General features: G+C 46.3%; 1 protein-coding gene across 2 annotated transcripts in view; it reads left to right on the top strand.

The window, feature by feature from the left end:
• The window catches only part of LOC144166590 (uncharacterized), a 127,095-nt gene that overhangs the window by 35,046 nt on the left and 75,909 nt on the right, over positions 1-16,140 (top strand). For both annotated transcript variants that reach the window (XM_077696096.1, XM_077696097.1), the window contains exon 5: positions 15,007-15,048. In XM_077696096.1, the coding sequence (XP_077552222.1) occupies positions 15,007-15,048 (42 nt within the window). The remainder of the gene's footprint in view (positions 1-15,006; positions 15,049-16,140) is intronic.

Below are 16,140 nucleotides of genomic sequence, written 5' to 3'. Positions count from 1 at the left end.
CCATGCGTCTCCAAGGAACATACCTCAATTACAAACAAACAAATTTCTTAAACAGGTACACGGCTTTTAGAAAAGACACGCGTGGCTCCACACACTCTTCCAGCGGCGTGGCCATTGTCGCTCGGAAATCGCTAGCATACCACCCTATCACTTTGAGAACAGTTCTTGAGGCTGTAGCAGTCCGCAAGATAATATTTAATAGGCTAATAATGGCAAGCTTTCTCTTCATCTCTCCTGACTTCCAGCTCTCGAGCTGTGATTTCGAGGGCGTTCTAGATCGGCTACCGGAGCCCTTCATCCTTATAGGCGACCTGGATGCTCATAACTCTCTTTGGTGTTCTTCCTGCACGGATTCCCGAGGTCGCCTTATCAAAAGACTCCTAGCATGTTCGGGGGCATACTTATTCAACAAAAACAGGCCTACGCACCGTAATCTAGGGCACAACACTTATTCACGCCTTCACTTGGCTATAGGCACTGCAGTACTCCTTCCATGTCTTGAGTGGAATGTTAGCACTAATCCATATGATAGTGACCACTTCCCAACCTCACTAACATACATAGGTGAAGGCCCTAACAGTGCACGTTTCCATTGCCAAGTTTAATGAAGTAAGAGCAAACTGGAGTTCATTCACAGGTACATCTAACTTCGTGACACATCTGTATCACACATATACGTAGACGAAGCAGCCCAACTACTCACGGTGCACATCCTCGACGCTGCCGGAAAGTCCGTTCCCCGGGCCTCTGCTTCCCCGCAGAACCCAAGGATGCTCTGGTGTAACGAGGACTGCAGGCGAGTGCGAGAGGCCCAGAACAAGGCGTGGGGTGTTCTAGGGCGGTACCCCATGTCTGATGACCTCATATCATTTGAGCGGGCAAAGGCACCTGGAAAGCGCGTGTGCCGTAAGGTGAAAAGGGAGAGTTGGCGCGCATTCGTTACATCCATTAACTCATATACAGACACACACAAGGTATGGAGAAGAATACGTAAACTGAAAGAACAGACACCCCGCCTGCCCATGGTCAGCAAAACAAGAGAAACACTCGAAGACCGGGCTAGCACACTTGCACAACACTTCCAACGCGTGTCCAGTTCTGCAGATTACGCAAACACTTTCTTGACACATAAAACCGCCTGTCAAAAGAACTCCCTACGCAACAACAAATCACAGACTTCTTATAACTTCCCGTTTTCACTTTGTGAGCTGAAGATAGCTCAGAGCACTTAGATGACTTAAGCGCCCGGTGCGGACATTACATACATTATGATAAAACACGCACACGCAGACACGCGTGAGACATTTCTCCACCTGTGTGACAAAATATGGCGTTCGGCGCACTTTCCTAAGTCTTGGTGGAAAACCATCTTGATGCTTTTCTGAAGGTGGGCAAGGACCCTTGTTCTCCCTTAAGTTGTCCCATCGCGGTTACAAGCTGTCTGTGCAAGCTTCCCGATCTGGTGATTAACGGGAGACTTGCGTACTTGTTGGAGTACAATGGTCTTTTTAGAGCTGACAAGTAGGCTTCAGCGTCGGGTGATACACCAACTATCAGCTTCTAGCGCTGAAACACCACATAACAGATGGTTTTATCCATAACCAGTTATGTATTATGGTATTTTTTATATAGAAAAGGCTTACGATAATGCAGGGCGATTTGGCATCCTCATCCTTAGCGACCTTAAGACCTTTTGTGTGTCAGTTAAGATGTGGAATAGAATTGGTAGTAACACGTTTAGGAGGATATTTTGTGTAAAAGTTTGTTATGCCCTTTCAAGGTTACTAAGTTGCACATTACTCACCGTTAAGATGAAGTCGCTCCGAACAGCATTGCGACCAACCATTTCCTTATCTATGTATGCAGACCAAATTCAAATATCTTTTAAATCATGTAACCTCTGTGTTGCCGATCGCCAATCCAACTTGGTGCCCAAGTCCAAACAAGAATGGGTAACCACAATAAACATTCAGAAGGTGCTCTTGCACCGGTCATACGGAGAAGATAATTTACTTGTGCTTCGAGTTTTTCCTATTCAAGAAGGGACGCGTTTGGACTACAGCAGTGTTCCATATGGGTCTGCGACTAAAAGCGCATCAAGAATGTTAGACCAAGTGTTGCACCCTGGGCTCTGTCTTGGAACGCTAGCTTTTCCGACGAGCCCTATTCAAAGTTTGTGTGTAGAGTGTGACAAGTGGAGCCTCGAAAACCAGCGCACTTACACATCACTGGTGTATGCTATTGACTAAACGCATGTCCAGTAATCCACGAGTTTTTATTGTAATGATGCCCCCATCAGTTACTGCATACTCGGCACGCCCATCAATACCTCCTTCTCTTTTATTGCGGGTGAAAGTCTATGCAGAGGAATTGGGAGTCCGGTTTGGTGATAGCTTGAAGTCAACCGTTCCTGATGTCGTCCCACCTTGGGAACGGACCTGTATTGCGTGTGATGTTTCTTTTAGACATATTGAGAAACGAAATTCACCCAAAGAATTTATAGCGCAGCACTTCCTACAGTTACAACACAAATACCTACACACCGCATTTTACAGTGATGCTTCCAATTTTACAGCTGTGGCATGTGCTTCACGTGGCCCAATTTTATCAACTCAACGACATTACAAACAATAGCAGCATTTCAAGGCAGAAGCACATCACATTTTACTGGAACGAAAACATGTTACGCAAACCAAAACAGGACAATCCATAACCTTAACAGACTCACTAAACGCGATGAAAGAATAACATTCCCTCAAACCGGCAAAAACCGTTGTCCTCAATTATCTAATTAAATGTGTAGAATCTCCCGATAACTTGATATTAAAAATAATTATTTTCTGTGTTCCGAGACACAGCGCCATTCTGCGGGACAAAATTTCTGACCAGTGGGGCTATTCCCGAAGGCCCGAGATTGAGCGGATCTCGGGAAACACGAGCTCTAGCGACGCCCACGTAACCTAATGATAATTTTTTGAAACGGAGTCAAAGCGCTTTAAAAATGCAATTCTTGCCATTTCCTGATTATTGGGGTGACGTAGCCGTGCCGGGCAGCGCGTTTTTGAAGGCGCATTTTTCACTGCGTTCTCTCGCTCCATGCACTAACTTGGTGGCTACTACGGGCAAGCAAGTGCACCTACATTACTTTATCGCGCTTTTATTTCGATAATCTGTATTTCACTTCGAAGTTTATTTACTTTTTAATTGTAGGCATTCTCATGAGCTTTTTGTTTGAAATTTGCCGTCCTAACAAGCAGTTTATGCCCATTTATGGCGTTGGTGGCAACAATGCAATCATGTGACTAAGACTGACGCAAAAAAATGAAAGAGGGTGATAGAAACGCACCACATATAAATTAATTGCTGCGCAGTGTTATCGAAACCCGCTGTCCGCTTTCAGATGCGAAATTTTCTAAGGGCACTTGTCTGCTTACGTGATTTGAAGGCGAAAGCGTGGCAATACTTAATAACAGCTGATACATTGTACTTACGATACTTATAAACAACTCATCTTTGCACTTGCGATAATTCTTAACTGATATATCGCACTTGCGTACTTTTCGTAGCTTTTATTTCTTTGTCTTTCGTCATAAAATTTCGTATTACTTAGTCGGGCTTCTTTTCTGCTATGCAGTGTTTGCGTCAGTTTCTTTTTTTTTTTCGTAGCGAACTCGTCAGCAAGCAGACTGACACACACTGCAGCCTCCCGGTAATCGGGGCTCTGTGCGGCTGGTGGGCACCCTTCCTTCTCATCTGCCATCACGTTCATGTGTCACGCGGCATGTCTTATTCTACAACTTTTACTTTTCCAATTCACTACTTTGTGAATTTTCAAACACCGTCCGTATTGCGGGAATGTGCTACGGGGAAAGGAATGGCCACAACCACAGCTTTTCAAAGTTGTTTCTTTTGTTTCACTTTGTTCTTCACAGCTTTTGTTCGACGAAGATCTCTACCGTCGCTGGTTTCTAATAGACTTTGTACCTTCACCCTCTTTCTGGCATCGAACTGTTTGTTTCAATGTCAACTCCCCCGTTCACAACCTTTTCATGCTCCGCTTTTTGCTAAAAAAACAAAGACGCTGGACAAAACCCATTGAAATGAGTAGAGATCACCTCCGATAATACACAGACGCCGTTAATTACATACTATCCTGCGAGTAAAGTTTTCGCAAGAAAGGTTTGACACGCAACGCGTCACGAGAAACCGTCTGCCGCGCTGACGATAAATAAAGCGCACCGTAGCAGGCATATCTCTAACCCGACAGATGTTGTTCTTTGGCCGAGGAAGAATTTCGAGCTCGTTTGCGTGTCTTGAAATGTAGGGTGCCTAAGCTGTGCAGCCATCTAGCGACCGACTGTGTTTGTGACGACTTCGGGGCGGCTTTCACTCCATGACCTCTGAGAAGCAGGTGTTGTATGCACTGCGGTTGTACGCGGCGAAAAACATCCACGCTAGCGTTGGTTGCGACATCACCATCGACCACCACCAGTCGACAGTCAGTCGGTATGTGCGCAATAAGATCCCTACGAACGTGTTTTTCTGGTTTCGCCTTTTAAGTGGTTCGCCAGCCATGGATCCGCAGTTTATACCACTCGTCTATCCGTGTTCAGCCGAACGTGAGCTTCAGTTATCGTTTGCTTGCAAACCTATTTCGAATGAAGCGTTGCATGACCGTGCGTTTCATTTATCGTCAGTGTGAGAGACAGCTTCGCTTCAGGCTTTGCGTGTCGCATTGCTCTTGTAAAAATGTTTCTGGAAGGATAGTGTACAATCAACGGCGCTATCTGCTATGGGAGACGATCTGTTCACATTTTAATGGGGTTTGTCCAGCGTCATCGTCGTCTGCCAGTCCAACAAAGGTTCAACACGTCCTGCTGTCGTCGTCTCGGGAGGACGTGTTGGACCTTTGCGTCTTCCAACTTCTTCGCGATGATCGTACTAACACGTCTTGGCCGGATGTGTCTTCAAATTAATTTGACAGATGACGGGTGCGAGCGCACGCAGCCTCGAGAGCATGCTACAGCTCGTGAAGAGAAAAATGTAATGATGATGAAATGCCTCGTCTGCTACAAGGGCTGAGGAAAAGGAAGTTCCAACAAAAACCACTAAATAATCAATTCCCCGAAGGAAGGTTTTGTACGCTATGCCGCAGCATTTAGCAAAAGATTTGCTATGTCTTCAAGTGGAGCGCTGAGCGCAAGAAACGCGCGATGGCAAAATGTGTGGAATTATTACTCATGATAGTTGACCCTCTTGCTACAGAATAAAGATACAGTGCACGGAAACAGGAGCTCCAACGCAACGCAGAAACGTGATTAACGTGAACAGGGCTTGGCTGAAGGTAGCCTAGAGAAACTATGAATGACATTTTCTGTCGTTCACGTCACGGCAAGCGCAAAGTTGAAATGGCTGCAAGCGTGGTAGTTAACGAGAGCCATGCTAAATGGACCACAGCTCGGATCGTGTAAAGCTGCTAACGTCTTCGACCATCTCGTTGGCTGAAGGAGAAATACCGTTTACTACATAAGTGCTTGGCATGCTAGTTCTTTACCGTGCTCACTGATATCGCAACTGGCCTCAAGTGAAAAAACGGGCGATTCAGGCTGACGATTTCCCAGGTGTTTCCAAGAACAATACCAATGGAAACGCAGCTCACGCGAAAAAGTAGTTGGCGTAGTAATTTTCATCTCAGAAGGCACAATGCTAATTGGCATGTAGTTTACATCTCAGACAATACAAATAACAATGGGTACTACGACCCCAGTGACTTCGTCAAGCACAAAATTGGGGCCAACTTACGTTATCAACGCTGCAGTGCGAAAATACCTGCAATGTGCAAGTATTTGTGAATCGTTTCCTCTGGGCATTTAGGGAGATAGATCCTACTAATTCTGTTACGTCTGGCCCAACTACCTAACTTTCCAGATGTTTTGCTTCCTTAGTGACCTTACTAAATGTCTCACCTTCTGGATGACGCCTTCCTGGATGACGCCTTCACCCTGGATGACGCCTGGATCCTGGATGACGCCTTCACCCTGGATGACCACAAGAGCGCTGCCACACTACCGTAGAATTCTGTCAATACGTTTGGCGCCCTTGCTACGGCTGAACGTGGAATTGTCTCTGAATGCTACGTTGGCACTGTGAGGGGAGCTTTAGTACAGCGTTTCGTCTGTTTTTCATTGGGATACGACGAAGCTTACAGCGTCATGTGTTGAAATGAATGCGATCTTACCCCGTCTGCTCCACCTGTTGGATGTATTTTGAAGTGACTCGTCCATATAAACCCTGCGAGAACTGGGGATTTATGCTTTCTCATCAATATTGAATGCAAGAATGTAGACAGCATAACACTATAGACAAATAGCACGATAGCACACTATATAGAAGAAATGTCGAAGCCTTTCAGTACTTCATTCCCGCAATCGCCCACAGCGCACTGGGCGAGAAGACGGTGTCTGACCTATACATTTTTTAACTCCAAAGCACTTCAGAGATGTGTTTCGTAAGCAGCGTAACGACCTCAAACAAGAGACCAAAACCCAGGGTGAACATGAGACCTTTAGCTTCCTGTCGGCCCTGATTTGCGGTTGATCTAGGGGTTGAACCGAAAGTCACTCCACATCGGTCAAGCCTTGCGCGCACGTGCACACACACACACACACACACACACACACACACACACACACACACACACACACACACACACACACACACACACACACACACACACACACACACACACACACACACACACACACACACACACACACACACACACACACACACACACACACACACACACACACGCACGCACGCACGCACGCACGCACACACGCACGCACGCACACAAACACACACACACGCGCGCGCGCGCGCACACACACGCGCACACACACACGTACACACGCGCGCACACACAAACACGCACGCACGCACGCACGCGCGCACACACACACAAACACACACGCGCACGCACGCACGCACACTGTACAGTGCTAGACAATTCAAATGCGAACACAAAAATATGAATCGGAACACAAAAATAGCGCGATACCTTTCCATGCAGGCGAGATTGACGCGGGTCTTAATTACTGAAGCAAAGATGCGAAATCTGTCTTTCCAAATATACAAAGAGCGCAATATTGCTTGATTGCACGAGAAGTTTTTTTTTTAATATGTGTGCTCTGGTTCACATTTTCGTGTTCGCATTTCATTTGTCCACTACTGCACGTACCCGGTGTGGGCTCGAGAAGTACTTAGGGCCAAAAGTGTCCAAGATAATAAGCACGCTCCACCCGCAGGCGCACACCGTCACATCGCCGCACTTTCTTGCGAGGAAACGCGTGAATAGCCGATACGTAGCTTTGGCTCCAGCATGGCTACCGGAGCTTTCTTTTGGCAATCTGTAGTGCCAGGTTAACGCCAAGCATCCCGAGGGAAACGCGCAAAACACGTGACGTAAGTAAACAAAGACAGACGCACAGATGTATTCTATACGGCTCACCGAAGTGCGAAAGCGTCCAGGAGTTCCGCACTTCTGCCCGCGATGTTGTGAACGCCGGGATACGCAAGCGCCACACCTTACGCCTTACGCTCGCTACTTTGCTAAAATAGCGTGCGTTCGTCCTAGGTTCACTAAACGCAAACCCAAAGTTTTGTGCTGCGTATGATCGGTGCCAAAACCCAGAAATATGTCTATCTGTCTGTCTATAACTCGATTCAGCCACTTTTTTTTTCTTTATTACCAGTCTTCAACACACACAACACAAAAACAACCACACTGAATTTGGTACAACACACACCGACATAACCATACCAGCCGTGCCTCCAGCTAGGCTTTGTCATTTAATCATCACTTTAGAGACATTAACGGCTCTACAAAATCCAACCAATCTGGTACTGGCTGCTGGACTCTCAGCCCCTCTACGAACTGCGTGACACTCTCCCGCAGAAACTGCGGGGCCGGTCGGGCATCCACGTCGCCATGGAGCCACGCCATGCGCGCCCGCCATATGCTGTGAAGTCCCAGAAGCATTATTAAATCGTAGGGGACTCCTTCGTTATTCTCTGTGGGTAAATACCGTACACCATGCGGGGTAAGCGGTAAGTCTTTGTGTAAAGTTCGCTGCATAACATCCTAAAAGTGAACCGCCATCCAACAGCGTATAAAAACGTGGTCTATGTTATCCGGTTGTTTACAAATTGTACAGTGAGTACCCCACGGTGTATTTAACCCCTTTTCTTTTAACCATGTTTACACAGTAAGTGTCCCCGAATGAAGTTTGAAAAAACGTACTTTATCCCTGGTTTTACAGCCATACGCTTAACTCTTTTTAGTACATCCTGCCCTGGGCCTTCTTTGTACAGTTATCTATATCGCGGTAGCGGGAACAGACTGTCGCAAACATCTTTATCTGACTTTCTACGTGACACTGTACTCAAATATTAAATCGAAAAACGAGTTGACAGAAACCTGAGTGACATGACAACTTCTTTAAAATATCCTAAAATCCTTCCCTGTATGTGCAAACTGGATACGACAAATTCCGGCAGCGCTTGAGACAGCCGCACCTGGCAAGCTGTTTGCAAAAAAGGATCGCTTGTATCGCGAAGAAAAAGGAACCTATTCACCAACTGGCGGACAAAAAGGTGCGACAACCCAAGACCGCCCTCCTTGACGCGTCGAAAATGGTTATCTCTACTGCACCTTTCCCATGTAGATGACCAGATAAACAGAGCAAACGCACGATGCATTTTCTGTACATTCAAGCGCGAGCAGTGCAACACTTGCATAACGTACCACACTTTGGCAATAAAAAATAAATTACAAACAGTCGCTGTAGCAAACATTGAAAGAAAAACCCCTTTCCACTTTTCTGCCCTGTCACGTATGTCCTGCGTTCTGGCACGCCAATACGGTTCGCTGTCCTGGTAGCACTCCAGTGGCGTCCCTAGATACTTAACGGGACTGGTTTCCCAGCTCACGTTGGCAAACATTTGCGGTGTCAAAGACCAGTCCCCATGCCAAAAACCCAAATATTTCCCCCAGTTTAACCCACTACCTGTGATTGACCCAAAACGTTTAACAATGTCCACCGCTTTTGTAACACTATCCTTGGTCGTACAGAAAAGAGCAATGTCGTCTGCGTAAGCCAGAAGTGTTACCTCTGCCTCGCATAGCTTAAACCCGCGAATGTGTTCACTTTCAATTATATTTAAGCAGAGCGTTTCGATATACAGGCAGAAAAGAAGTGGGCTCAGAGGGCAGCCTTGGCGCACCGACCGTTCCAGGGTAATGGGAGCCCCCAGCGTCTTGTTTACAATTAATCTCGTGGTGCACTTCCGGTACGCCAGAGCCACCCCCTCCTTGATGACTGTTCGAACGTTCACGTGATCTAAAATCAGCAACAATAATTCATTGGACACACAATCAAAGGCTTTCTCCAAATCAAGCTGGATAACAGCCACGCGAGCTCGGGCAGCGTAGCAGCATTCCAGCACACATCTCGCCTTGTGTGTGTTTGGAAAAATAATGCGTCTTTTTATGTCACACGTCTGGTGTGGACCTACAATCTGCTTGATGACTATTTGAATTCTTTGTGCAAGCACCTTCATAAAAATTTTGTACTCAACATTTGTCAAGGATATAGGGCGATATGCTGTAACATGTTTAAGATTGTCCGTGTCTTCTGTTTTAGGTATAAGTATCGTGTGCGCTTCTCCGTAAGAGGGTGGCAATGCCTTTAGTTTGAAGGCATCGTTAAATATAGCAGCCAAAAGTGGCGATAAATTGTTTTTTAAGACCTTGTAAAAGGCTGCAGTTAATCCGTCTGGACCCGGTGACTTTCCGCTGTTCAAACTATCGATCGTACATTCAACTTCAGCAACTGCAATTGGCTGGCTTAAACTTTCTTTGTAGACTTCATCAATCCTTGGGGAAAGCACTGATGAACTCGGTTTTAAAAGCCTCCACCTCAGCCATGCGGAAGGCAAACAAATCTTTGTAGTAGTGATGAAAACCCCGTTCAATCTTTTGCTGATCACCCGTCACCCGTCCTTCCCACTCTATCTCCCTTATATGATTACGTCGAGCGTTCGCCCGTTCTATACCCAGCGCACGCTTGGTAGGGGCCTCTCCACTGGCTAATCGGTCCACTCTCGCTCTCACGAGGGCTCCCCGGTAGCGTTCATCGTCAAGCGCCTGAAGTTTCTGTTTCATTTTTCTGGTACCCTAACTAAACACCCCAGGCGCATTGCACTCTTCACGGATAAGTTTTTCTAGGTTTCACCTTAGTGTCTTTTCTATAATTTTCTGTTCGTATCGTACGACAGTGGACCTCTCAATGGCCCCCATTTTCACCTCCTGTTTACACCACTCCCACTGTTCACCGATTTTATCCCCTTCTATTTTCCGAATCAAACCATTCACCTTTTTAAAAAAGCTTTCATCCTTAAGTAACTTATCATTTAATTTCCATAGCTCCAACGTGAAAGGATTGGTCCGTTTCTTGTATCCTAGATTACACACCACCAGGCAGTGATCTGAAAATCGTACAGGCTTTACTTCGTACCCTTCACATTTTTCAATTAAATCACACGATACATACACTCCATCCACTCTAGCGTGACTGACTCCTTCAAAATGGGTAAATTGCACCTCCCGTCCTCCCTCTAGACATTCACCCACATCCACTAACCCAATAGTATTTATTATTTCCTGCAGCACAGCCCTGCTCTCGGCACGAAATGGCCGAGTGGTAATCTTATCTCACGTGGACAAGGCGCAATTGAAATCCCCTAGTACGACAAGGCGCTTGTCTGTCACCAGATGCGGCCTAATGTTATAAAATTCAGCCCTTTCTCTAACTTTATTCGGCGCGTACAAACACACTATTCGCCATTCATCACCACTCAATACTACATCGCATACAACGAGTCGCCCTGACAAGCCAGAGCACACCTCACGCACACCAAGCCTCGGCAACTTTTTTATCAATAACATGCAGCCAGCAAATATTTTTCCTTAGCGGCTGACAATTTATGCTTGAGGGTACGTGAAAGATCCCTAAGATCAGACCTATTGCTCGCCTTGTTTTTCCTCATGCGTTTTATTTTACGTTTTAAATGAATAATGTCTCTATTAATCCAGGGATTGTATTTTCTAATCGGTTTTACTCGTTCAGGAACAAAGTGATGCAAGCAACGGTTTATAATATCTTTGAATTGGTTCCAAAACACATTAACATCAGACGCCTCTTGGAAGGAGTACAGTGACAATTCTAAATAATCAAGAATACTAACATCGTCAGCACTGGAAAAATTTTTGCAAGTTACAGTTGATCTCTTACCATGTTTGGTTGACAACAATTTTTTTATAGCAACCAAAACCAGCTTATGATCGGAAATACCTTCTTTAATTGAGACATCGTATTCGGACAGCCGGCTATCTAAAAATACAAGATCAAGGGTGGATTCTGAAGCAGGCCCTACCCTAGTTACACCTTGAACACACTGCGTAAGGTCATAAGTAAATGCTATGCCAAACAAAATTTCGCAGTGTTTGAAGTGTGCCGAGTATATTTCAAGTCTATCCCATCGTATCCCGGGAAGGTTGAAATCACGTGCGATGATTAACTGAGTTTTGTCAGAGGTATTTGCGTGCAAAAAATCTCGGATCGATTTTAAAAAATTTTTGTAGAATTCAAATTTGGCGCCTTTCGAAGACCGCCTCATAGTCTCTACAATGGCAGAAAGAGGGCGCCAGGAGTCCGCTAGAAGTAGGAGTTCCTGTATAAACATCCCCCTCGCGAGGGGCACGATCAAATGCAGAGCATTTCCGGGGGCGCACGACGTTAAGTAGTTTGCGTTACGTTAATGTTGTTGCACTTGTGGCAACTGCTGACGAGAGAGCGCTCGTCAGCAGTAATTTGAATGAGTCAACGATATAAGGCGCGTCCGTAGCGTCCCATTCTGTGTCGGCTCTGTGGCGCAGTGGTATACCATGTACATTGCGTTCCGCCCGCAGGGTCGAGGGATCGAAACCTGGCGCCGGATAGTATTTTCTTTTATATAGTGTAGGGGGAGGGGTGCGGACAGCGACGGTGCGGACTACGACGGGACAACGCGGGTGACATCGTGAGTTACTGAAATGCTACGCATTTAAAAAGCCAACTGCGTGGCTCACGCACTCATAATACCGCGACGTGAAATGTTGCACCATGCGCCCGGTCTCGATAAGACGTCTACGTCTACATCTGTTAGCAGTGCACCTGACTCTGCCGTCTTTTACTCGAAAGACCGCGGACGTTTAGGGTAGCTAGGTTCAGGTCCTCTGGAGAAGAGCTCACATCCAGCGCGTCGCTAAGCGACGCGTTTGGGTTCCGGGTGGTCGAGCTGTTTTTGAGACGCTCCCTACGCCTCTACACTCTTGCGTTCCACCGCGACGCTTGGCTTAAGCCTCGTCGTCGAGCGGCGTCACGGCGTCTTCATCGGCGGCTCGTCGGCCTGAACTGCAGGGTCGTTGACGCCACCCTCGGCAACGTCGATGTAGCACCGTTTGGTGACCGGGTTCCCGAGCACGTCCATGGCGTAGGGGGCGTTGTTGACCGTTGCCTGGGCATTCGCGTCGTTGTCTCCTCCTCCGCCTGCTGCCGCTGTGGCCTCGCAAGAGTTCGTTGACGTGGTGGCCTCTTCCTCCGTCTTTTCCTGATCCCCCGTGCCCTTGGCTGCTTGCTCGGCCTCCTCGGCATTCATGAGGTGTTCGGACTCATCGTCGTGACCAGGTGGCCCAACCACGCTCGCGTACGACCTCGTGCACTGGCCCTCAGCAGGGCCAAAGCGGCGATACAGGGAACACTGAGGCACGTTGCACTCCCGTCTCACGTGCCCTTCGCCGTTGCAGCGAAGGCACTGCATGGGCCGGCCGGGTACCACCACGAGAGCCAGTTCTCCGGCAACGCGAATTTGCTGAGGTAGCAATAGTCTTATATACTCCCAACCAAATGTAAACGTCTAAGCCCAGTTTTAATGTTCATACTTGTCAACTTTGTTGAACAAGAACAAGACATTACGCAAATATAATACAGGAAATTGGTACACAAGGGATATTTACAGTGTTTTTTATTAAAAAATTTATGGATGCTTGGTTTTTTGATAACAAATGATATTCTACATCTACTGCAGAAAACCGCAGCCTCATGGTGGCATATGAAAAATCACGCGGCCACAGCAACGAAAGGTTCCACTAGCTAGGTTCCACGTTCTGCTTGGAACGCACGTGGAGCATGGCCACGCGGTTCTATAAACCTTGTAGTCGGTCGCCTCAATTCACGCGCGTCTCCGCCGTACTGCAGCGCTGGCATCGAGGCACCCGGCCTGTAGCTTTGGAACGCGGTAAATTCAACTTGCCTTGCGCAAACATTTAGTGTGTTTACCTTGGGATGAGCACGACGGTACAGGAACAGCATGAGGTGAGCGGGAAAGCAAAGGGGGGCATTTCCTTGTCAAATGTCTACAAAGACTATCGTCTTTTGACGACATTTGCAACGAAAGGAGCAGATACGTGGTCAATTTTTTAGTACTGTTTAAGAAGTGCTCCAGCGCGAGGTGTAAACGAGTGTCCCTGTGTTTTTTTAAATCTGCGTTACTTTCTACCGCGAGGCGACAACGAGTTTCTCGGTGTTTTCGTAACGTGACCACATAAGACGAACGGTGATTACGATGACAAGGATGACGACGAAGATGACAGGACACGCCAACAGCTGCTAAAATGTCATCAGGGGGTGGGCAATATGGTGCTAAGCCGCGCCCGCCTAAAATACTTCGGCTGACATACTGAGTTCGCAAAGCGTATTTACGCCCCGAAAACTGTACTGTGAAGAAAAATAAAGGTTCTTGAGTAATTATTATACGCTCTTTTATTCAATTTATGGATAAATATTAGAGAACGCGGGAATTCTAGAAAACGTTAATGATGCCAATTGTGCCGACTATACTCCAGCATCGAGATCATGTTTCGGTTTCTTCCTTCTGCGCGGGCGTTTTGTACAATTATGTCAAAAGAAAATAATTATATTGTTAATTCTGGACCTACAAAGAACAGATTAATTGTATTTTAAACGAAAGCCCATCATTCTGAGCAAGAAAGTTATGTGTCATTACTTTGAGGCTGATTCACCAGATTCCGCCACTCGCATTACGGCAGCAGGTAAGCCTGAATGTGAAAAGCGTAAATGGTGCGCTAAAACGCGTTCTCCAGTTTTTAGTCGTAACACGGTAAACGGCAACGTAAACACGGCAAAGATTTTCTAAGACTCCCTACTATCAAGCTGCCTTCGCACAGCTTATCGGTCGCACATCTGCTTGTTTTGTACACATACTGCGTACCCCATCAAAAAATACCCGATTTCACAACCTGTACCTTTCAGCGGTCTTAATTATACCTATTCCATGATTGAAATCACGCTTTTCATGCGACACAGGATTGCTACTTCTAGAATCTCCAAAATGTGTAAGGAGCTGAACGCATAAATCCAATTGTTCACGGTAGGCCATCTTAGTTATTGTATGGCTCTTGTGATGCCCAGTTAAAAATACTGCAGCTGCCAACAAAGACAACACCATTGCATGCCAGCATCAACTGGTGTTCCTTAATTTCGTAGTGTCCTTGCTTTACCACTATAGGCTTACACGCGCGCCGTCATGTTTTTCTTAAAGTAAACCCCTCCATCTTTCAGTGTAGCATATTTCCTAGTCCACCTCTCTTTCACCCCGTGTGGAGAAATTTGTGAAAAGGCTATGTTGATAATGCCTAATTTTCTTTGATTATGTGTGTCACCTCAATGTCTTCGTGACTAGCAGCCTTTAGTTCAAGTTTGCCGGAAATAAAACGCATGACTGCAACAAATTCCCCGGTTTTTGTTAAATACCGTTATCCGATTTTCTCCGTTTTTTTCATCGAGTCTGTTGTTCGCTGTTATTTTGACCCGTTTCAATTTTCAGTTGAACCCGGCGGGTCTTCTCAACCAGGAGGTTGGTCTGCAGGTGAGTGTTGTTTTTATGAAGACCCTTATTTCCTTCTTGCGGGCTTTAATGATTTTGAGCAAGTTGGACTACTGAGAAGAAATCAATCAAAACGGCTTTACGATGCCCTGTGAAGTTTGTCTGCTTTTGAGATTTGCAATTTGTTGTATTGTGCCTAGATACCTGTTCTTTGGGTTCCTTCTGCACGACATCGAAACGACAAAACACAACATTCACTTTAGACAACACGTCAAACAATAAAGGCTAGCGAGAAGTGTGGAAGTGTGTTGTACACGGGCGCTTGTGTAGGAGTTACAATCATCGTGGTTGAAATGTAGCCGAGATTTTCTCGGAAGGCAAGCACTATATTACGGCAATATTCAAGCGCCTCTTGGTGGTCTTCGTATGCCCAGCGTATTTAACAGGGTGGTAATACGTACAATATTCACAGAATTTTAGGAACTGGCTCTACGGATTGGCGTCCTTTAAACAGGGAAGAATCAACAAGACACATTGAGAGAGAATAATCAAATATTTTCATCTTAGAGGTGAGGAATGCGCTGCTCACATTGTACTTCCAGTAAAAGCTTCACCTAAACCGGCAGAGTAATTGGTTTACAATAACTATTGCACTCCGCCAGACTGCAAGCGTTGGCTAGAGAATGCTGGCTTTTAGGCGCTCTGACTCTACTTGGCTGCACGCCGTCAGTTCCGCCCTGCACATTCCAACGAATAATAAATAGCTCATCATAGAAGCAAGGCGTGGTGTTCTCATCACGCCGTAGGCAACAAAATCACAGTATAATCAACAGCAATGTTCGAAAACCGGCCGAAGGCGACAAAGAATTCCGCCCTGACGCTTTTAAAACCGCCAGAGTAAAAGGATGTAGCTTCATTTGTGTACTGCGCCGATAGACCAGGGATACTTCAAGTTGGCGGTGACATAATCCCAATGGTAAAATAAGAATCTTGGTGCAGATAATTGGAAAGAATGGGTGGGGTAGCCCGCTGCCATTGGATGCAATAATTTATTTCATAGCAGCGCAAGGCTCTCACGGGGAGTCTCACGTGGGGAGCTGGGAACCATAAAAGAACTAGAAACGCCAAAGCAAG

Source organism: Haemaphysalis longicornis, unplaced genomic scaffold (assembly GCF_048455015.1).
Source record: "Haemaphysalis longicornis isolate Haplotype H1 unplaced genomic scaffold, Haemaphysalis longicornis Haplotype H1 scaffold_18, whole genome shotgun sequence".
Lineage (NCBI taxonomy): Eukaryota > Metazoa > Arthropoda > Arachnida > Ixodida > Ixodidae > Haemaphysalis > Haemaphysalis longicornis.
Note: the sequence above shows the minus strand (reverse complement) of the source record. Positions and strands in the feature narration are given on the sequence as shown.